Here is a 22,770-nt window from a genome sequence, read left to right on the forward strand (position 1 = left end):
CGAGCCAGAGTACCCAGCAAGCACTTAGAGCGGCCAGAAGAACAGTACAGCAGACAGCCAGGCGCTGTGCCAACCACTGGCTCCAGCTATGCAGCAGCATCCAGACCTGTGCCAACTTTGGTAATCTCAGAGAACTGTATGAGGGTATGAAGAAGGCACCCAGAACAAGATGGCACCTCTGGAATCCAAATCTGGTGAAGTCATTGCTGACAAAGCCAAACAGATGGACCACTGGGTTGAGCACTATTCCAAGCTGTACTCGCGCGAGAACGTTGCGGTTGACGCAGCCTTCGATGCCGTCGAGCTCCTACCAGTAATGGACGACTGGATCAGGAACCGACTGTGGATGAACTGAAGAGAGCCATCGACAGCATTGCAGCAGAAAAGGCCCCTGGTCAGGATGGTATACCACCAGAGGTAATCAAATGTGCCACGGACACACTCCTGGAACACCTACATGAGCTACTGTGCCTGTGCTGGAAAGAGGGTGAGGTTCCACAGGATATGCGCGATGCTAACATTGTAACGTTGTATAAGAACAAAGGAGACAGAAGCGACTGCAACAACTACCATGGAATCTCCCTCCTAAGCGTCACTGGTAAACTGTTCACTCGCGTCATCCTTGGCAGACTCCAGAAGATTGCTGAGAGGGTGTACCCCGAATCGCAGTGCGGATTCCGTGCAGAGAGGTCTACTGTTGACATGGTCTTCTCTCTAAGGCAGCTGCAGGAGAAGTGCAGGGAGCAGAGGAAGCCACTCTATATAGCCTTCATTGACCTGACCAAAGCCTTTGACTTGGTCAGCAGGGATGGTCTGTTCAAACTGCTCCACAAGATAGGCTGTCCTCCACGGTTACTCAAGATGATCCAGTCGTTCCACGAAGACATGAGAAGAACCATCCAATATGACGGCGCATTATCGGATGCTTTCAGAATCAGGAGTGGCGTCAAACAAGGATGCGTGCTTGCTCCAACATTGTTCAGGATCTTCTTTGCACTGCTCCTGAAGCATGCCTTTGGATCTTCAACAGAGGGCATCTTGCTGCACACATCATCTGATTGGAAACTGTTTAACCTTGCAAGGCTGAAAGCTAAGTCTAAGGTGCAGGAAGTCCTCATCAGAGACATGCTGTTCACAGACGATGCTGCTGTAGTGTCTCACGCAGAAGACCAGCTTCAAAAACTGCTGGATCAGTTCTCCAAAGCGTGCAAGGACTTTGGGCTGCTTCTTCGAGTGTCCCCGTGGGTGCTCCACATTAGGTGTCGGGCTTGCCCGGTGCCGCAGATCGGATCTTCCAAGCAGTTTCTGCCGGACCGCGCATACACCGGTGCGCGCCGCTCCCTTGCGCGCTCCTGGCCATGTGCGCGATCCGGTCCCCGCCAGTTCCTCTTAACCGCCGTCGGCTGCAGATGGAATCCGACTACGCTATGGCCAAGTTAGCTTATTCAATGGTTTTAACTGTTTTTCTTTAAAGTTTTTAAGTTCTTAGGCTACTGTTAAGTTAGCCAGTTGTTATTTTCAAAAAAAAAAAAAAAAAAGAAACAACAAGCGGGACAGCATTCAGTCCAGTCCTAGTAACAAGCGGAGCACCGAAGGCCAGGAGCCTAGGGCCATTAGCCCTCCTGCCGCGGCAGGCTATCGGAGAGGGGGAAAACAGCACAGAGAAGGTGCTAAGTACCCCATTAACAACTGAAAGACTCCCCAACAATGTCCTCTTCAGGATTCAAGAAATGTGAGTCTTGCCAAGAGGCAATGCCAGCGTCTGATGGGCACAGTCACTGCATAAGGTGCCTGGGGGAGTCCCATGTCACGCAGAAATGCTCCTTCTGTGCAAAATTAACAGCCAGAGCAAGGAAGGACAGGGAGATGCGGCTTAAAATGCTGCTCTTCGACAAGGTCCTCCAGCCAGACGTGCCGGAGCGGCCACAGCAGGAGGGACCCTCCAGGGCCCATAAAAGGAAAGCCGCCTCCCTCACCCCATCAGCGCAAAAACGGAGGAAAGTCTCCCCAGCCCGATCCCTGCTGGCAGCAACAGCGAGCGGGAAGGGAGGAGTGCACCGCTCCCAGCTGCAGCAACAGCTCATCGGTGGCGGCACAGAGAGCCATGTGGAGGCGGCTCAGCCTCCGATAATCAAACAGCCGCCTCGCACCGCAGGCAGGGTGGCGGCTAAACAAGCGCCAGTACCGGCGGCACCGCAAGCAGTGGCACCGACCCCTGGGGAACCGGCGGTGCAGAGCGTGCAGGCATGCAGCCTGCAGGCACCGGAGGACACTGCCCGTGCGGCACCGCCCATAAGCGTGCCGAGCACGGCGCGGACGGGGCCGAGATCCCCTCCACGTCAGGGGGCGGAGCCACCCACTCAAGGGAGGGGGAAGGCTGCACACAAAACAAGGCACTGCAGCCCCTCTCCAGACGGGGCTGCAGAGTTGCTTTCTCTCAGCCCTCCGCTCATGCTGCAGACTCCAACTAGAAGGCAGGGGTCCCCCCTAGCCTACCTGGAGCCCCTGTCTCCATTTTTACAACCAGCCTCGCCCTGGCTGGGACCACCTTCATCCTTCCTGGGGTTTGAGCCGCTGGAGTACTATCACAAATCGCTCTCTCCAGTGTCCCAGGTCTCTCGACGATCTTGCTCCCCGAGACGCAGAGGGTTTGCACCAAGGGAGTGGTCTAGGTCACCTTCCCAAGAACAGTGCCCATGCTGCCATGGTCACCCCTATCACGCGGGGCCTAGACACCACCAGCAATCTACCAGGGAAAGATCCCCACAGACGGTCCCCTATCCCCGAGGGCAATCGCGAACGGGGACAGAGACTCAAGTATCTCAGGGGGAAGTGGTTATGGAACCCCAAGATTTTCCCTTGCAAGCTTCCAGCGAGCGGATGTACCATCACCAGCAGGAACCGGAAGGGTCCAGAGAGGCGTACCCTAGTGGTTCCTTGCTCTCCTCCCCGGACGAGGCTACGGCCCCGGGGGACGTCCATCCTCCGGACGATCTCAAACAGTTTCAAGAGCTGTTTAAGAGGGTGGCCTTCACGCAAGGCATCCAGACAGCAGAGGTGCAAGAGAAACACCATAAGCTCCTCAAAAATCTGAGACCTCCGGCCTCCTCCAAAATAGCAATACCTCTTGATGAAGCAATCTAGGAGTCCGCCACTATGATATGGCAGACCCCTGCGACTATTCCGCCTGTCCACAAGAGAGCGGATAAGAAATACTTCGTGCCGGCGAAGGGCATGGAGTTCCTGTTCAGCCACCCACAACCAAATTCCTTGGTGGTGGAGTCGTCGCAACAAAGATCAAAGACATCTCAATTCAAGACAGGGGGAACAGACAAAGATGCCAAGAAGCTAGAGCTGTTCGGCAGAAAGGTCTACTCCTCCTCCACTCTACTGTTGCGAATGGCAAATTACGCAGCGCATCTAGCGAACCATAATTTCGACAACTACACTAGGTTAACCTCCCTCATGGACTTGCTTCCAGAGGACAAGAAACTGGTGCTCAAGGCCATCGTGCAAGAAGGCCACGTGGCCTCGAGGGCGGGAGTTCGAATCACCCTGGATGTTGCGGACACAGCAGCACGCTCCACAGCTACGGCAGTGGTGATGCAAAGGGAGTCCTGGCTCTAGACTTCGGGTATACCGAGGGATCTGCAGGCAAAGATAGTCGATCTTCCCTTTGACTCGCAGAAGCTGTTTGCTGAATCAACTGACTCGGTCCTTCATTCCAGTAAAGATTCAAGAGCCACACTTAGGACCCTGGGGATTTACACCCCTCCATACAGAAGGAAAAAGTACTACCCTCAACAAAGACGGTACCAGTACCAACAACAGCGTCCCCAGTACCACAGGGGTTAGGAGCAAGGGCGACATCAACAGCACCAGCAGTACAGAACTCCCAGGTGACGTTCCCAACAGAGCTGTGCATCCTCGGGGCAGGGCCAAAGGCCACAAGTTTGACACACAGATCCAGGGCTGCGCCATCACTACCATCGCACGAGGTCATCCGAAGCGGTTATTCCACCATCGCCTCCGACCATTCTACGACCAGTGGCAAAGGATCACCACAGACAAATGGGTGCTGGAGATCATAGCCACGGGGTACGCCATCCCCTTCCAGTCACTCCCACCGCCACGACCTCCACCCAGGCCCCACCTCCAGGAGGCCTCCCACATAGCGAGGCTTGAGCAGGAGGTAGAGCATCTCATGCTCATAGGGGTAGTGGAAAGAGTGCCGGAGCAACTGCAAGGGAAAGGGTTCTACTCGAGGTACTTCCTCACGGAGAAAAAGACAGGAGGCTGGAGGCCCATCTTAGATCTTCGAGGCCTCGACCGGTACCTGCATAAGCAACGCTTTCGGATGATCACAATCACCGCCATCCTTATGGCACTAGACAATGGAGATTGGTTCGCAGCCCTCGACTTACAAGAGGCGTATTTTCACATAACTATCCATCCGGCTCACCGGCGATTCCTCCGGTTCATGGTAGGCAAAGAACATTTTCAATACAAGGTCCTACTGTTGGCCTCTCGGCCCCCAGAGTCTTCACCAAGACCTTGGCAGTGGTGTCAGGCTACCTGCACAGATGGGGTATTTATATTCCCGTATCTGGACGACTGCCTACTCAAAGGGGCCTCGAAGGAGGAGGTACTACGCATGATACACGTCACAGCAGTAACGTTCTCTTCGCTCGGCCTGGTTATCAGTCTGGCAAAATCAAAGATAGACCCCACACAGGACATAGAGTTCATAGGGGCACGCATACATTCTATTACAGTGAGAGTGTATCTACCAGAGACTCGCTTTCGGGCCATTGGCTCCCTCGTGCAAGTCATCACCTTCAGCCCTACGGTGCCAGTCCTGACGTGCTTGCAGCTGCTGGGCCACGTGGCAGCAGCGACATTCGTCGTACAGAACGCCAGGTTACACATGCGCAGCATGCAGCACTGGCTGGCGAGCGTATACAAACCGGCAGCACACACCGTTCACAGGGTGGTGTCGCCCACAGCAGAGGTGCACAAATCCCTGCAATGGTGGGTAAACCCCAAGAACTTGCTAACAGGGGTACCCTTCCACCAACCACAAATTTCGGTTTTTCTTACTACAGATGCCTCCCTCATAGGGTGGGGAGCACACATGGGCGAAGAGGTGACTCAAGGGCTGTGGTCCTCCACGGAGCAGTCACTGCACATAAATATACTGGAGCTCAGAGCAGTGTTCAACGCCTGCAGACACTTTCGAGACCATATACAAGGCAAAGTAGTCGGGATCAGTACAGACAATACCTCCACCATGTTTTATATAAACCGGCAAGGAGGAGCTCGGTCCCGTGCCTTATGTGCGGAAGCAGTCCGGTTATGGAACTGGTGCATCGCCAACAATATAATCTTGAAAGCCTCGTACTTATCAGGCGCTCACGATGTGAAGGCAGACCAGCTGAGGAGGCGTTTCGCACTCGCGCACGAGTGGCAGATCCGTCCCGATCTGCTACGACCGATTTTTCACGCATGGGGTTTTCCCCAGATAGACCTGTTTGCCACTCAACACAACAAGAAGTGCCCACAATTCTGCTCCAGGGCAGGACTGGGATGGGGGTTCCTGGGGGACGCATTCGTGATCTCCTGGAGGGGCCCCCTGCTTTACGCCTTTTCTCCCACAGTGCTGATCCACAAAGTCTTGCAGAAAGCCAGGAGGGAAGGAGCCCGAATGATCCTGATAGTCCCAACGTGGGATCGACAGCAATGGTTCCCCCTACTCCTACTACCTTTTCCCATAATACAAGAACTAGGGGACACCAAATGAAATTGATGGGTAGTAGGTTCAAAACTAATAAAAGGACATTTTTCTTCACACAGCGCACAGTCAACCTGTGGAACTCCTTGCCCGAGGAGGCTGTGAAGGCCAGGACTCTATTAGGGTTTAAAAAAGAGCTTGATAAATTTTTGCAGGTTAGGTCCATAAATGGCTGTTAGCCAGGGATAAAGTATGGTGCCCTAGCCTTCATAACAAGGGCAGGAGATGGATGGCAGGAGATAAATCACTTGATCATTGTCTTCTGTTTTCCTTCTCTGGGGCACCTGGCATTGGCCACCGTTGGCAGATGGGATGCTGGGCTCGATGGACCTTTGGTCTGACCCAGTATGGCCAGTCTTAAGTTCTTATGTTCCTATGCATGTCGGACCGTCCACCAATGCCCCTTCCGGTGGCGCCGGATCTGCTCATGCAAGCCCAGGGTCCATAGTGCATCCGCACCCCCAAGGCCTGCGACTACAAGCGTGGTTAATCCATGGCTCAGCTCCCTAGAGAGCACATGTACGGAGGAAGTGCAATAAGTCCTAGAAAGTAGCAGGAGGACTTCCACCAGGAAGACCTACAAGCAGAAATGGACTCACTTCACGGCATGCTGTTCTACCAAACAGCTAGCCCCCCTTTCGGTGCCTATACCTGTAATATTAGAGTATTTACTGGACCTCAAGAGAGGAGGACTCTCACTATCCTCGTTAAAGGTCCACCTTGCCGCCATTTCGGCGTTCAGACACGAAGAGGAAGGGCACACGATGTTCGCCCATCCCATGGTTACCAGGTTCCTCAAAGGGTTGGTAAACCTATACCCCCCTCGGAAACCGCTTCCACCTTTGTGGAACTTGGACCTGGTGCTTAATGTGCTAACGGGACCACCGTTCGAGCCTTTGGCCACGGTTTCCCTCCGCCTCCTTACGATAAAGACGACCTTTCTTCTCGCAATCACGTCAGCTCGCAGGGTGAGCGAGCTTGCGGCAGTTATGGCAACGCCACCCTGCACTGTTTTTTCCAAGGAGGTGGTAACCATACGGCTGCATCCAGCCTTTGTTCCTAAAGTTTCTTCCGAGTTTCACATTAACGAACCTATTGTTTTACCCTCGTTTTATCCAAAGCCTCATAACTCTAACAAAGAGGCGTGCCTACACCTCTTGGACGTGAGGAGGGCGCTAGCCTTCTATAGAGACAGGACCAAGTCCTTCCAGAAAACGGATAGACTCCTAGTCTCTCTCGCTCCCAAATCGAAAGGGGAAGGTCTCTCTTCGCAGAGAATCTCGAAGCACATCATATCCTACATAAAAATGTGCTACGAACTCAAAAAGATTCCTTTACTGGCCACGCCCAGGGCTCATTCCACTAGGGTGGTGGCGGCATCAACAGCCTTTTTCAAGGGCGTTGCGCTAAAAGACATTTGCAGAGCGGTGACCTGGTCATCCTGTGACACCTTCGCCAAACACTACACCCTTCACAGGGTATTCCAAGAGGATACCCGTCTCTCAACAGCGGTCCTCTCGGGGACAAGCTGCACATAATCCAATTACCCACCTCCTATCTTGGGTTACTGCTGGGTAGTCACCTAATGTGGAGCACCCACGGGGACACCCCAAGAAGAAAGAAAGGTTACTCACCGTAGTAACGGTGGTTCTTCGAGATGTGTCCCCGTGGGTGCTCCACTACCCAGCCATCCTCCCCGCTTCGGATCTCTGTTTAGTGTTTTGCAGGAGCATCCAAGGCGGTTGGTCAAGGAACTGGCGGTGACCGGATCGTGCACGTGGCCAGGAGTGTGCAAGGGAGTGGCGCGCACCGGCGCATGCGCGGTCCGGAAGAAACTGCTTGGAAGATCCGATCTGCGGCGCTGGGTGAGCCTGACACCTAATGTGGAGCACCCACGGGGACACATCTCGAAGAACCACCGTTACTACGGTGAGTAACCTTTCTTTACCATCGGCCTAAAGAAGACAAACGTACTCGGTCAGGATGTTGCTGAATCCCCATCAATCAGCATTGACAACTATACATTAGAGGTCGTCCACGAGTTTGTTTACCTCGGGTCCACCATCACTGACACCCTGTCGTTGGACACTGAGCTAAATAGGAGGATCGGAAAAGCGGCCACAACTCTGTCCAGACTCAGCAAGAGTGTGTGGAATAACAACAAGCTGTACACTCACACCAAAATGCAAGTCTACAGAGCCTGCATCCTCAGCACGCTCCTTTATGGCAGCGAGACTTGGACCCTGTATGCCCGCCAGGAAAAGAGGTTGAACGTCTTCCACTTGCGCTGCCTCAGGCGCATCCTTGGAATATCATGGAAGGACAGAGTGACCAACACTGCCATCCTTGAGTGAGCTGGAATCCCAACCATGCACACCCTCCTCAGGCAGCGTCGACTCCGCTAGCTTGGCCACATCCACAGGATGAATGATGGAAGGATTCCAAAAGCCATCCTGTATGGTGAGCTAGCCTCTGGCAAAAGACCTCCCGGACGCCCCCAGTTGTGCTACAAAGATGTCTGCAAGAGAGACCTCAGAGAGGTAGACATCGAGCTGGACAACTGGGAAGAACTAGCAGACGACCGCAGCAGGTGGAGGCAGGGGTTACACAAGGGCCTTCAGAAGGGCGAGATGAAGATCAGACAGCTAGCAGAGGAGAAGCGAGCGCACAGAAAGCACAGTAAGGACTTGCCAGATTCCCACTACATCTGCAAGAGATGCAGCAAGGACTGTCACTCTCGTGTGGGTCTTCATAGTCACAATAGACGCTGTAAATGAAGTCCTCAGTTGAAACTTTAAAGGGCGCGATCCATAGTCTATGCAGACTGAAGGATGCCTACTACTACTACTACTATTTCTGTACCTACAGAATACAAATACTGCCCCACAGAGCTTCTGAATCTGTATATGGTCTTGTCTACATGTGGCAGAAGATTAACACTGCCAATCTCAACAGGGCGCCCGTGTCAGTGCCGGTACTCCTACTCTGCACAAGGAGGAGTAAGGGAAGCCAACTGAAGCATTTGCTTCTGTCGACCTCTCATAAAGGAGACCGGTCTCCAGGCTTTACTTGCCTCAGCCCCCAATCTTTACCTCCCATTGCCAGGCTTAACCCCTCTCAGCCTCAAAACCAGGATTAACCCGTTCCAGTCACAAACCAGCCCCCAGGACTAACCCATCTATGGCACTGGCTGAGGAGCCTACGCCGGCAGCCACATTGTGCCCGTGGGGTAGGAAGGCTGGCATGCAGGTGTTGCACTGGTGGTGGTAGGTGGCGGGGTTAGCCAAGCTTCGCCCACTGGAAGAGTATGGCCACTCAGGTAGTGGGGCAAGTGAGGGGCGCTTTGCCCCTGCTGAAATAGTGGGATTAAATTTAATTGGTTTAATGGCCAGATCCCTTCTGCCTGTCATTAAACCATTCAAATTTAGTTCTACTGTTTCAGTGGCAGCAGGATAGGGAGCCACAGAGGAGTCGGTGGTGGCTGCATCTGGAGCTGTGAAAGATTCCTTACTGATCTGCATGCGGCTCTGGAGCTGCAGTGGAATTTTCTTGTGGATCCCTAGTTTTCACTTCGCGGAACCCTGGGGTTCTGCAGAACGCCTTTGGAGACCATTGAGCTACATAATTAACATAGCTTAATGGGCACATCATAATTTGATCTTCCCTATTGATGTAGACCTTGCCTAAGGCAAGAGAAGTAAAGGAAGAATCCCCATCTTGCAGATGGAGACCTGATATACTCTGAAAGTAAATGAACTTGACCTGGGTCAGTCTAAGAACACCTGACAGATCTATAGATTCTGAATCTCTTGATTCCTGTAAAATGAACCGTCCTCTTTGTTAAAACTTTTTGTATTTTTCTGATTTTAGGCGGTAAAAATAATCTGACTTCTACTCCAGTTTCCCTTTGATTTTTCTCATCCATTATTGCAGTACAAGGGATAAGTAAAGACCTAGAAATATTACATAAGTTTGGCCCTGCAATTAACCAGCATGATAAAACCCTAAACCATCATGGAGAATACACATCTAACGTTATGTTGAATTTTATGTTTTAGGATCGCATTGATGGCATCTCCATCCAGGCTCGTCAGTTCCAGGATGCTGGACATTTTGATGCAGATAATATCAAGAAGAAACAAGAAGCTTTGGTGGCTCGCTATGAAGCTCTGAAGGAGCCTATGGTAGCTCGCAAGCAGAAACTTGCTGATTCTCTTCGCCTGCAGCAACTGTTCCGTGACGTTGAGGATGAAGAGACCTGGATTAGAGAGAAGGAACCTATTGCAGCTTCAACAAACAGAGGTTGGTACATCCTCATCTTTGTACAGCCAGGTCCCCACGTTCGTGAAGTTAACATTTGCGAATTCAGTTATTTGTGAATGGCTGCTTCCCAGGGCTCGGGGGCAGGGAGTGCTGACAGCCACCACTTTCTGGGGCGGGGAGTGCCGGTGGCTGCCCCTTCTCCATATTTGTGAAATTGAGCATTTGCAAAGGTTCTCAACACTGAACCCTCATGAATGTTGCGACCCTGCTGTACTTACATGTATTTTTACTGGATAATTCTGTTGTTCAATGCTTGTGTACCTTTATAGGACATAATTTTGCGGTTATTCTAAAACATTTATGGCAAAGTTATTTGTGACATTGGCTTGAATTATAAATGTTATACTAGTTGCTGTCCATAATTCCTTTGTCATTAACTTGTGAAGTTTCTTAACTTTCTGTAGGACAGTTAATTTTACATAGTAACAGATCTAGACTATAATCAGAGCTATTTCCTGACTAATCTTGCAAGATTCAGTCCATGTATTGTTCATGCTAGAAGATTTTTATTTAACCTGTTGACTTCTGTGACTTTGAATGATCTCATATTATGATCTCTTTCAGGCAAGGATTTGATTGGGGTCCAGAACCTACTGAAGAAGCACCAAGCCTTACAAGCAGAAATTGCAGGCCATGAGCCACGCATTAAAGCAGTCACCCAGAAAGGAAATGCCATGGTGGAAGAGGGTGAGTCCAAATACTTTAATCCTTCCTAGTTCAGACATTCAAAATCATTTTTTTTCTTTACATCTTCTGGCTCTAGACATTTGGCCCTTTTATGTTAATTTGCATATGTAAAATAAGATATTTAATTCCACAGCCAGATACTGATTTTTATTTATGGCTGTCCTTCACATGGAAATAGAGGTTTATTCCAGGGAAAACCCTTATCGACTGCTTAATAGATTTCCATCCACTGCTGCTAGTAGTCAACTACATATTGGTACAAAGTGATTGTCCCACTATACCAAAGAGCTGTAATTATATTCTAATACATGACTCCTAGTGTTATATTTTGGACTTTTTTCCCTTGAAATCTCATTTTAAGGTGCGACTTTTTAAATATTTTGATAAACAATAACCAGTGGTGGTGGAGGCTCTGCAGTTCTTGCTATTAATATTACACTTACATCAGTATTTATTATACTGAGCTATCTAATGACCCTCCCATTGAAATTAATTTTATTTTTTCTCTAAGTCTTAGACTTTTTTTGGTTTCGCAACTAAACCATTGAAAGGACTAGACTTTTCCTCCATCATAGTAAGCAGACCAAAAGGAAATAGGACAGAATATGCTTGTCTTCAATGACTCAACAAATGATGCTGGCCCAGTCTTACAGGAAATCCCTGTAAGTGTACTGCAGCAAGCCCCAAACTTCACCTAAGCATTGTGTGAAAATGAAAACCTTTCAAAGTGAGGTGGATAGCTTTATACAAACCTGGATTCTGTGATTTTTAAAAAAAAGAAAAGCAACTAAATGTTTGTTCCCTTTTGTCCTTTGTATGTCTATAAGTAATGTCTTCAAGCACACTTCCTGCTCTTTTATTATTTAGGGCATTTTGCTGCTGAGGATGTGAGAGCCAAATTGAACGAGCTGAATCAGAGGTGGGAGTCGCTGAAAACCAAGGCCTCTCAGCGTCGACAAGATCTAGAGGACTCTCTGCAAGCCCAGCAGTACTTTGCTGATGCTAATGAGGCTGAATCCTGGATGAGAGAGAAGGAGCCCATTGTGGGCAGTACAGATTATGGAAAAGATGAAGACTCTGCTGAGGTGGGCTATTTTGTTGCAAGTGTGAAAGTAACAGTTGAAATTTTTTGTAGGATTGATAAAAGATTATTAGTTCTTCAGGTTTTAGTGTTTACGTGAAAGTGAAAAAGGACCACATATTCAGTAAGCTTTTTGGTTTAGCAAATAGTAGTTGTGTATAAATGTGTGTATTCTTGTTCTCCATATTAATTAATAAAGTCTCTTGGGCAAGGTGTTGGTCTAGCTACAATAAAAAATGGCATTGTTGTTCACTTTTGTTGTAGGATTTTAATGTTTTGTGGAGGAGGTGCTGGGTGTAATATATCTGTGGACTGGTAATGGTGTAGACTGTTTCATATATATGTCTTTGGTATGAATCTGCTCTTCAGTAATTAATTATCTTGAACCATTTCTTACTGGATGGTAGCTTATATCAAAGATTACGCAAACTGACATCCTTTTCGGAAATTCCAAAGCAGTAGATGCTATGGATTTAAAGAACATGAAGTCTGAGAGATTCTCATTTCCAGAGGATGATATCTGGAGCAGTATCAAAAACTTTTCCTCATTCTTACCTGTGCCTGTCTGTTTTCATGACTAAATAAAGGTCTTCACTCTCCCAAGCTGCTAGTCCTACAGTTTTCATGAGAACTGCATTCACTGCAGAACTGCATTCACTGCAGAACTGCATTTAAAATAAACACCTGTGTATGTATAAGGTGTAGAATCTGTGATGTGGCTTTCTGATGTGCATGTTGCAATGTTTATCATTTGCTTTCAGGCTCTTCTGAAGAAACATGAAGCTTTGATGTCAGATCTTATCGCTTATGGCAGTAGTATGCAAGCACTAAGAGAGCAGGCTCAGTCATGCAGGGTAAGGAAAGATGGCTAATCATCTGTTTCTGAAACTCTTGCATCAATAGAAACAAACATTATCAAGTATTTCTTCTGAGTCCTTATAGCAGAATGTGCTTTGTTCTCAAATGTAAGGAGTCTTCATCTTTCTGTGTTTTGTTGCTGCCTATTGTAATCAGTTGCAAGCATGTAGCACAGAGCAAATTTAAAAAAAAAACAAACAAAAAAACTGATATAGGTGCTGGCCTTGTTGTGGGGTTTAAATGTAGAAATGGCACGCAAATTAACTTACTTCAGCACTCTTTCATCAGTTGCTAAACAGGAATCCTTTAATATACTGTGTCACTGTAGTGTAAGTATAATTAAGGCTTTGATATTTGTAGAAGAGCTGTATTACTAACATTTCAGCATTCATCAGTTTATATTGCATAATGCAATTTTCTCCTTTCTCTTCTTGGTAGCAACAAGTTGCTCCCACAGATGATGAAACAGGGAAAGAGCTGGTCCTTGCTCTCTATGATTATCAAGAGAAGAGTCCTCGGGAGGTGACAATGAAAAAGGGAGACATCCTCACACTACTCAACAGTACAAACAAGGTACTCTCGCCTGTCAGGGTCCTATATTGCTTGGTACACTTGGTTTTATATGCACTAGTGAGGTGTTCTGTTGTTAAATAGTACAGTTTAATCATTTTCATAGTTCTGTGCTTCAGTTCCGCCCTTACTACTTTGGCGCCCCTCTTCAACCTTCAGAGGCTCTACTAGCCTTTCTCTGTTTTATAACCTTTATAGTTTTGGTGTTGCACTAGCTTTCTACGAGAGAAAATTCATTCTCTTTATATCCCATCACTGTTAATCATTAATTGACTGTAAGGGCTCATGCTCAAAAGATGAGGCTATTCTTTTTCTGCTCTACTGCACTTCCAGTCCTTTCTGACCATGGGCAGAGAAGTTGGAAACAAAAGTTACTTCAGAGAATTTTTGCTTGGAGTAGGTTCAGCTTAGTGTCTGAGAGCGCCTTTCAAAAGGGGTGGTCTGGTCTTTCTGGAGATGAATTTCATGACAGGCCTCATTTATTTCTATGCTTTCCATTAGGTTCCTAGACCAGTCCTGAAAAATGCTTTTGTCTATTGATTTTTCTTTCAAATTGGAAAAAAAATACATAATTTGTTTTTAAAGTTTAATGATGTTAATCCACAATCCATGTACTCAAAAATCCTTTGGTTAAAAACGCTTACAGGACTTAGTCCTGGTACAGTGAAAAAACAATGATAGTTCTGTTGTTCTGTTCAGGTGATAGCTGTAGCCTCCACACAGTTACAGAAGTTACAAGCTTTTTAGTTTGGGGTTGTGTATACTTGTTCCCTATCAAGCTGAAAATGTAATCAAGGTTTTATTTTCCTTTTAGGACTGGTGGAAGGTAGAAGTGAATGACCGTCAGGGTTTTGTACCAGCTGCCTATGTGAAAAAGCTAGACCCTGCCCAGTCTGCATCCCGAGAGAACCTACTTGAGGAGCAAGGCAGCATAGCCTTGCGGCAGGAGCAAATTGACAACCAGTAAGATCTAGCTGATAGGACCTAAAGTCAGTCATAGTACTTACTGTGTTGGTCAGAATTTCACTTTTATAAGTTTAGATGGACATCCCTTTAATGTCAGAGGATAGTTGCTTTAGAATTCAGAGTTGCACTTTTACAGCGGTAAAATGCTTTTCTTATCTATTTCATTCTCAATTCTAGATATTTCTGCTTCTTTTCCAGTTTAATTGTACAGATAATGAAAATTGAGCTGAACTTGCTGTTTGATTTCATTTTCTGTGGGTTTTGTTGCACCTAATGATTTAATTTTTGAATGATTTCTGTCCTAATCAGCATTTCTATTTGTAACTGTCGTGTCTTAAGAAGTTTCTGTTTGAGACACTTTCATAAATCTGATTATCTGAAGTATACCTCCATATACAGGGCTGCCCTTGTGCAATTAATTGTTAAGGGTTGTAGCTATGTGGTTCTGGCTTGTCGTGGGTTTTTCAGAGACAAGGTGCTTCTGATCTGCACTGTTGTGTGAGCTGAAGTCTACGTGTATAGAATTCTTAAATTTGCTATGTAGAAGAACAAAGCTGCCTGAATGCTTAGTAATGCCTCTACTACAACACATGGTAGCTGTAGATAAGCTTGAGGCAGAGTAGTGGAGGATAGGTGTGGACTACAGCTCCTCTTATCAGACTGCTTGGAAAGGAAAATCTATGAGTGATATGCTCACTCGCAGCTGTTCTCATAGTTATGCTGTCAGTCTTACAAGAATTCCCACCCACACAGTTGTTTTGAGATGCTAGCTATTAAATGTGTTTGTAAATGACTGGCTTTGTAAACTTGAGAATGGAAACCTGTGTTTTTAGAAATGTTATACTGTAATACGTAGTACATATTAGAGGGAAGAATGCAAGATACTTACGTGGTAAAAACTTCCTGAATAATTTTACATAACTCTATTATATGCTTGAACACTGCTTCTGAGAGCCAGAAACTAGGATGCATAAATTTGGAATGGTGGGAATGTTCAGTTAAGAACAGAATGGCATGATCTGGAAGTGAGATGGCCCTGTATGGAGAGGTCAGCTGTGCTGCTGATGGTTTCTTTACATGATTTGCCCTGACTGATTTGCTTTAAATTTTGCTTTTGAATGGCACCTAACTTTTCCATTTAAATGTAAATTCTTAACCTTCATCTCCCACCACAAATGACCCCTGGATGGAGCTGCTGCTTTCATTATTTTTGTTAATCTAACTAATTTTTGCATGCTTTTGCTGTGCTCCCTCTATCTGTGCAGGACTCTCATAACTAAGGAAGTCGGCAGTGTATCTCTACGTATGAAACAGGTCGAAGAACTGTGAGTAGGCTGAACCCCTTTCTAAACCACATTGTGTCCATACTAGTTGCCTGTTCATTCTCCATTTTCAAATTCCCGCCTTTGGGAGTGCTGCTCCAGGCAAACTCAGGAAAGCAATTTGTGCAATGCAGAGTAGTCTTTATTTAGAACAGTAGTAGACATTTGGCACGTGAGCTCTTATAGCTGGACAGCAGCTTATCTTGTTGGCTACTTCTGTCTTTGCTAAACTTGAATCACTGTTGGTTTTCTATCCTTGCTTATAACAAGAGACACTGATGAGGACAGCTAGGCTCCGTGGACTGAGTTAAAAAGAATCCTGCAGTTTCTTAGGCGTATGGAAAACTGTGATCTATTTGTATACATACATAAATGTATGTGTGTTGGGATACAATATATTTGAACGGCTTAGAATTATTTACAGGCACAAAATAATCATACCATGCACAAAGGGTGATCAAACCCCAGTATTTGTCCCTAAGAGTTACATTAGAGGCACAGAGGAAGATTCCTTACGGCCATAAGATTAAGTTAAATATTCTTTCAAAGTCTGCTGCAGCAAATATATTCTTCATTGAGTTCTGATAGACTGCCAGAGGAGGCAAGTTCCGTAGTCAGGGTCTCTTGTTTGAGAATACTTTGCCACCTGTCCTGTAGAGTTTCTCTCAAGTGCTCACAAGAACAGCATCCTAATCATTCTTAATTATCTCAGAGTAGTTGAGGGAAAATCAGATTTTCAGAGAATTGGATCCTGGGTAATTTTTGTTTATATAACTTTGCTTCCTAGTTCCTGAAATTGCAGCCTGAAGTAAATGTTTTAAAGTCAGTGCAGCATATAGCATTCCGGTGCTATGTGATTATGGAAGCCTATCTCATTCAGAAGATGAGCATCAGAATTCTGCCTGAGTCTTATGTGGACTAAGTCTAAGCCTGTTCACTTTCTTCTAGCTTTCAGTCTTTGTTAGATAACATGGTGACAAGTATCAGAGGGGTAGCCGTGTTAGTCTGGATCTGTAGCAGCAACGAAGGGTCCTGTGGCACCTTATAGGCTAACAGAAAAGTTTAGAGCATGAGCTTTCGTGAGTTAACTCACTTCTTCAGATGATCTGAAGAAGTGAGTTAACTCACGAAAGCTCATGCTCTAAACTTTTCTGTTAGCCTATAAGGTGCCACAGGACCCTTCGTTGCTGCTACAGATCCAGACTAACACGGCTACCCCTCTGATACTTGACAACATGCAAGGCACTGCATTTAGCCGTATGGAATGGAAATCTATCAATCTCACGAGCAAGCTTGCACAAATCCAGACAGACATCATCTTTCAGCATCTGAAGAAGTGAGTTTAACTCACGAAAGCTCATGCTCTAAACTTTTCTGTTAGTCTATAAGGTGCCACAGGACCCTTCGTTGCTGCAACATGGTGACAGACTACTGAATTTAGGCTTAATGAAAAGGACTTACAAGGAAGAATGGACATCTTGTGTTGATACTGGAACCCAATGTGTCTAGCTTTTCTCCAGCAGCCTTACATACATATTGAATAAGACACGATAGGCTGTATAATCTGTCCTATTAGGAAGTAATTACTCGTTGTTCACCAACTGTATTTTTTGTCTGAGGAATGAAACCACTGCAAGGATTTCCTGTTCATCTTTGTATGGAGCTGCAGGTGACCCAACAATATCTCATAGTAAAAGCAACTAAATTAAGTTAAATCAGAACGGTTACTTCACCTCTGACCTTTGCTTGAAGGTGGAAATCAATCATGGATATCAGTAGTCTCTTTGCTTTACTCAAGCCTGAAATCTGATTGAAGAAATATGAGGAATCCAGATGGTTTCAGACCTGCCCCATCACCAGAAGGTTTGAAACAAGGTGGCAATTAGAGAAACTCTTTTAGAGGTGGTTTTTCCAGTAAGGATCTAATCACAGATTTCTTGAAATGGTCATTGTTTGCCCTCCCATAAGACTTCACAGATGTTTTTCACCAGCCATAGCTGGTACTAGATAGAGCTCCAAAAATCATCAGTACCCATTGCTTCTGGAAATATTTAGACTTGATCGTAAAAATTAAGCAAAGATGTTTACCCTGCCACCCAACTGTGCTTTTCAAATAATTGCACAGTATTTCTACATTTCACTTGTTCTGGGAGATGCTACCTCCTTAGGCAAAAAGATTAATTTGCTTTGATCTCTTAAGGCATAGGAGAACTTGCGTACCTTTTAAAGCTGCTGGTATGTTGTTAGGGCCTAATTCTTGTCACATATACTATAATATAAATTGGGAGTGATTCTGTTGAAACCACTAGGAATCACAGAGATCTAAAAATGATGTAAATTAAATCAGAATTAGGTGCACTTATATTGAACAACTGGCAATCTTAGCATTGCCGAAGGCGGGGGGGAAATTACCAAATATTCATCGGATGTTGCATTGAATAATAGGCAGGCCAGACAGCTATGAGCCAAACAAATGCAAATGAGCTGTAGGAAGTTGAAATACTAGAAGAAAACCTTTTAATGTGGTATGTAGTGTATGTTATGTATATGATTGCTATAGTTTCATGCACTAAATATAAGGAAGGCTCTTTTATTTATCCTATGCTTTATGCAGCTATCCCTGCATTGCTTACCTGTATTCCTTATCATAAGCTGCAATTTGCTTTTCTTCTACCTATCAAAAAAGCCTTGTATGTGGATGATCATGTTTCAGTGTCGTGAGCTGCGTAGCATAGAAACAATGAGGATTTACGTGTACATGATCATTGTCTATTATTATGCAGAATGGTTTATTTGACATCTTGTTAGCTCTTTCCGTCATTGCTGGTGCTTCTAGTCTGCTTTTATCACCTTTGTGTACCATAACTTTGTTCAGGTGAGATCTGATGGCCCCCCACTCTCCCTCCTCTGTACATTCCAGATATCACTCTCTTCTTGAGCTGGGGGAGAAGCGTAAGGATATGCTGGAAAAAAGTTGTAAAAAGTTCATGCTTTTCCGTGAGGCTAATGAGCTGCAGCAGTGGATCAATGAGAAAGAGGCTGCGCTCACCAATGAAGAAGTGGGGGCTGATTTGGAGCAAGTTGAAGTACTGCAAAAGAAATTTGATGATTTTCAGAAGGTAGGTTATTGCGTAGTACGATAATGCCATGTTACCTTGTCAACTTACTGTTCAGATTCCTGATGAGGTTTCTAGGACAATCCCATCAGTTTGGTATAGTTTCACTCAGACACAGTTCAGTGAAGTAGTAACAATGAGGAGTTTTGTGGCACCTTAAGGACTCACAAATTTATTTGGACTTTCTTGGACTGGAACCCGCTTTGTCAGATGCATGATTAGTGCTTAATGATTCTGATTAAATGGGTTCCAGCCCACAAAAGCTTATGCCCAAATAAGTTTGTCTTTAAGGTGCCACAGAATTTCTCACTCCTTTGTTTAAGCTGAGACAGGCTTAACACAGCTCCCCCCCTGAAACTAGATAAGGGAATATTTCCCCCTCCCTTTGTTTGAAGGCAGAGTGATCAGGCACACTGGTTGGTTAGTTTCATTTTTTTTTCTCTGTCCACTGTTGGTGTGTGTGTGTGATGTTGGCTGTTTTGCCTTGCACAAGATGTAAAAGAGCTTTAAAATGTGTTCCCTCTTGCTCTGAGATGTTGTGCTTAGAAGTGACTGACAGAGGCTTTGGATTAATGAGTTACAGTAATGGGGTGACTACAGTAGTGGCTGTATTGCAGGGATTCCCAACCTATCCATTGGGACTCAAACATGAGTCACTGTTAGATTTGTTAAGGGTCGCCAGTAGCTTGGAGCTGCATGTGATCTTAAAGAAGGCATTTGCAGCTCCTTAATGCTGCCACATGCAACAGCTATCTCTATCAATAGAGAAGCATGTTGAATAGTGACAGAGATAGCCATGTTAGTCTGTATTCTATCACAACAAGAAAGCAGTCATATAGCACTTTAAAGACCTAACAAAATAATTCGTTAAGTGATGAGCTTTTGTGGGACAGACCCACTTCTTCAGATTATAGCCTTACCAGAGCAGACTCAAAGCTCTTTAAAGTGCTACATGACTGCTTTTTTGTTTTTAATAGAGAAGCAATTACACATTTATAAACACCTTTGATGTTTGTACCTATCCCAGGCAGGGCACTTAATAGACTCTTGCAGTAGGTGATTTTTGCCCCTCCTTTCCCCCGCTTCTGTTCTATGTAGCTGATTTGTCAGTTTTCATTTTTTGTTTGCATCTCCCCCACAGCCCTTGAGTGTCACTCAGCCAGGCCCTGAGCCCAAGTATGACCCACAGCCTCTGAGTGTTACCCTCCCAGTCTCCTCGGCCTGAATGTGACTCTCTCCAACCCAAGTGTGACTCCCCCAGTCTACCAGCCCATGAGTGTTTTTCCCCTCAGCCTTAATGTGAACCTCCAGCCCCGAGTCTGACCCACCCAGCCCGAATGTGCCGCCCAGCCCCTCCAGCCTCAGACTGTGTCCCTCCCACTGCCCCAGCCCCTCTAGCTTCTGAGTGTGATCATCCCAGCCCGAGTGTGACCCTCCCAGTCCCTCCAACCTCTGAGTGTGGGGTTTAAGCTCCGGAGGGTGGCAGGGAGCAATTTGGGGTTGAGGGTCTTTCCCCTACCACAGCTCAGATCAACTATAATAAAAGCAGTGTTGTTATATTATTATTTATGTATTTTCCATTTTTCTGTGAAATAACTACTATGAATATATAAACATGAGGGGGGTGCAATTTTATATTCTTGCCTCGGGCGCAAAATTAGCTAGTTATGGCACTGCTCCCCTCATGCCCCTCCATTTTTGAATTGCCTTGGAGTCCCCATGTCTTCTGGAATTGTCAAATGGGTCCCCGTCTGGAAAAGGTTGGGAAATGCTGCCATATTCTATTTATAGTTTGAAAGTTTGTCTGAATGGGCCTAACCTTACAGGTGTGAGATGAGTGCCGGTTATCTTGATATTGCTATAATAAACTGACTGCTGAACTTAAAATGTATCACCTTCAAGACTTTGGTGCCAACTCTCTATTATAAGGAACTAGAAAATTGTAAAATACCTTCTATTTTTCTACTTTTAGTAATCTATTTAAGTTGCTAGTGAGCCTGAAAATGTGGAACTGTATCATAAAATCAAATCTTGACTTATGCTTTAGTTTATCCAGTATAATAGCTGATCAATTTTATCTTCTCAGTCATGCAGTTTAGTTTAAAGTTGTAGTTAATGGTTTTAAAGGCTATACCATTATTGTGTAGTAACAACATTTTATTTTATTTTTAAAAGCTTCAGTAGTTCAGCTCTTTAATCCATTTACACTGACCTCTGGGATTTCTTGGTGTAAGACTGTCTATGCATTGTAGCTCCACTGATAACTGGGAAGGTCAAAGGGCTAAATCATTGCAGTTGATAAATTGGATGCCTTTGGATGCCTCTGGCCACCTTATTGTCTTGCGGTTTGTTTATATGAACGCTTGTGCTCTGATGTTTGCTTTTTTGTGCAGGATTTGAAAGCAAATGAATCTCGCCTAAAGGACATAAACAAGGTTGCGAATGACCTGGAATCGGAAGGGCTGATGGCGGAGGAAGTACAGGCAGTACAGCAACAGGTCTGTTTTTCTGCTGCGGTCTGCTTCTATTTTGTAATGACAGCCCGACAGAATGGGTTTTGTGCTTTCTTCTTTTTCTTCCATCCGTCCTCCATTTTTGCAGATGAAGAGCTATTGCTTCTGTTTCACGTCTTATTTTTTCTATATTGCTAATTGTCTAGAAGTGGCATCCTGAAGTGGGTTTGGTCATCAGGTTGACCTTTAGCTCATTTTCTTGTAAGTAATGTTGTAACGTGCATCTAAATATTTAATTATTAAGTACTTGAAAATTCTAAATTGTTTCTGGATTCTCTGTGACTAATAGTGATGCATTTAATCTCTTTGCCCTTATTTTTACATCTTGGATAATACTGATTGACCTTACAGAGCTGAGGATTAGTTGCTTAATTGGATATATTCACTCTATTCATGCAGTTCTTTGCAAATTTAAAATGCAATATAAATGTCCAAATATTAGCTTTCCACATCTGGATTTGCCTGTGTAAATAATTCTACCCAATATCAGCAGTTAAAGCAAAAACACTGAAAACACTTGTTCATTTATAAACCCTGAGCTAATCATCATAAACAACAAGTCTGGGCTCAGCTCCTGTTGGTGTCTGGTGCCTCCCTCACTATTTTATCATCTACCCATTGTGTGCGGGGTCTTCCTCTCCTATTCCAACCATCCATTATGCCAAACCCCAACGTCTTGACTTTTTGTTCATCATTCGTTCTGCAGATGTTCCCATTATATAACTTTCTGCAGTAGGTTCTCTTTCAGCTGTATCTTCCTATATAATTCCTTGTTGGTGACCTTCTGCATCCATCCTATTCTCAGGATCTTTCTGTAACAACCCCTCAGGAAGACCAATCCTTCTCTTGAAATCTTTTGTTATCATCCATGTCTCACATCCGTACAGCATGCTGCTCAATACACACGTTTTCAAGAGGCTCACCTTTGTTTCTGAGCTCTATGCATTGCCTTCAAAGTTGGTTTTGCTATTCTAGTCACTGTTTCCTTCTTACTGTCTAGATCATCCATCATGTTACTCCCTCGATACGTGAACATCTATAGCTTGGTCCCATATACACTGATCTTCTCTTCTGTTTCCTTATCTCCAAATACCATTGTTTTATCAATGTTCATAATTAGTCCGTACTGCTTCCCTTCCTCATTTAGCACCTGCATCATTCTTGCTAGCTTCCCTTTGTTTTCCTTGATGATAACTATATCATCCCGAACTTGAAGTTAATTCCCATCCCCGACACCGATATGCCTTCTACCTTTTTCTTGATCATGTCCGTCACTTTCTCTAGGTGCGTGATGAATATACTCATTGATATCAGATCTCCTTGTCTCATACCTCTACTCATTCTAAACCAACTTCGCAACTCTCCACACATTCTCACTGCTGCCTCTGCATTGTCGTTGATATCCTTCAATAACAGTATGGGTCTGTTATCAACTCTATACAATTCCAACTCTGCCCGTCACTTTCTGATCTATACTGTCAAATGCCTTCTGAAAGTCAGTGAAGGAATTCTAGATGTTCTGGTTCTTTTCATCAAGCTTTCT

At 45.3% G+C, this 22,770-nt stretch overlaps 1 protein-coding gene across 6 annotated transcripts in view; it reads left to right on the plus strand.

Annotated features, from left to right (window-relative positions):
- The window catches only part of SPTAN1 (spectrin alpha, non-erythrocytic 1), a 92,162-nt gene that overhangs the window by 22,493 nt on the left and 46,899 nt on the right, over positions 1 to 22,770 (plus strand). For 4 of the 6 annotated variants that reach the window (XM_075015049.1, XM_075015048.1, XM_075015053.1 and 1 more), the window contains 9 exons: positions 9,850 to 10,093; positions 10,679 to 10,801; positions 11,669 to 11,886; positions 12,644 to 12,736; positions 13,179 to 13,313; positions 14,125 to 14,273; positions 15,542 to 15,601; positions 18,519 to 18,717; positions 21,108 to 21,212. In XM_075015049.1, the coding sequence (XP_074871150.1) occupies positions 9,850 to 10,093; positions 10,679 to 10,801; positions 11,669 to 11,886; positions 12,644 to 12,736; positions 13,179 to 13,313; positions 14,125 to 14,273; positions 15,542 to 15,601; positions 18,519 to 18,717; positions 21,108 to 21,212 (1,326 nt within the window). The remainder of the gene's footprint in view (positions 1 to 9,849; positions 10,094 to 10,678; positions 10,802 to 11,668; positions 11,887 to 12,643; positions 12,737 to 13,178; positions 13,314 to 14,124; positions 14,274 to 15,541; positions 15,602 to 18,518; positions 18,718 to 21,107; positions 21,213 to 22,770) is intronic. The other 2 variants (XM_075015051.1, XM_075015054.1) reach the window with 1 other exon arrangement.

The sequence above is a fragment of the Carettochelys insculpta genome, chromosome 21, assembly GCF_033958435.1.
Source record: "Carettochelys insculpta isolate YL-2023 chromosome 21, ASM3395843v1, whole genome shotgun sequence".
Classification (NCBI taxonomy): domain Eukaryota; kingdom Metazoa; phylum Chordata; order Testudines; family Carettochelyidae; genus Carettochelys; species Carettochelys insculpta.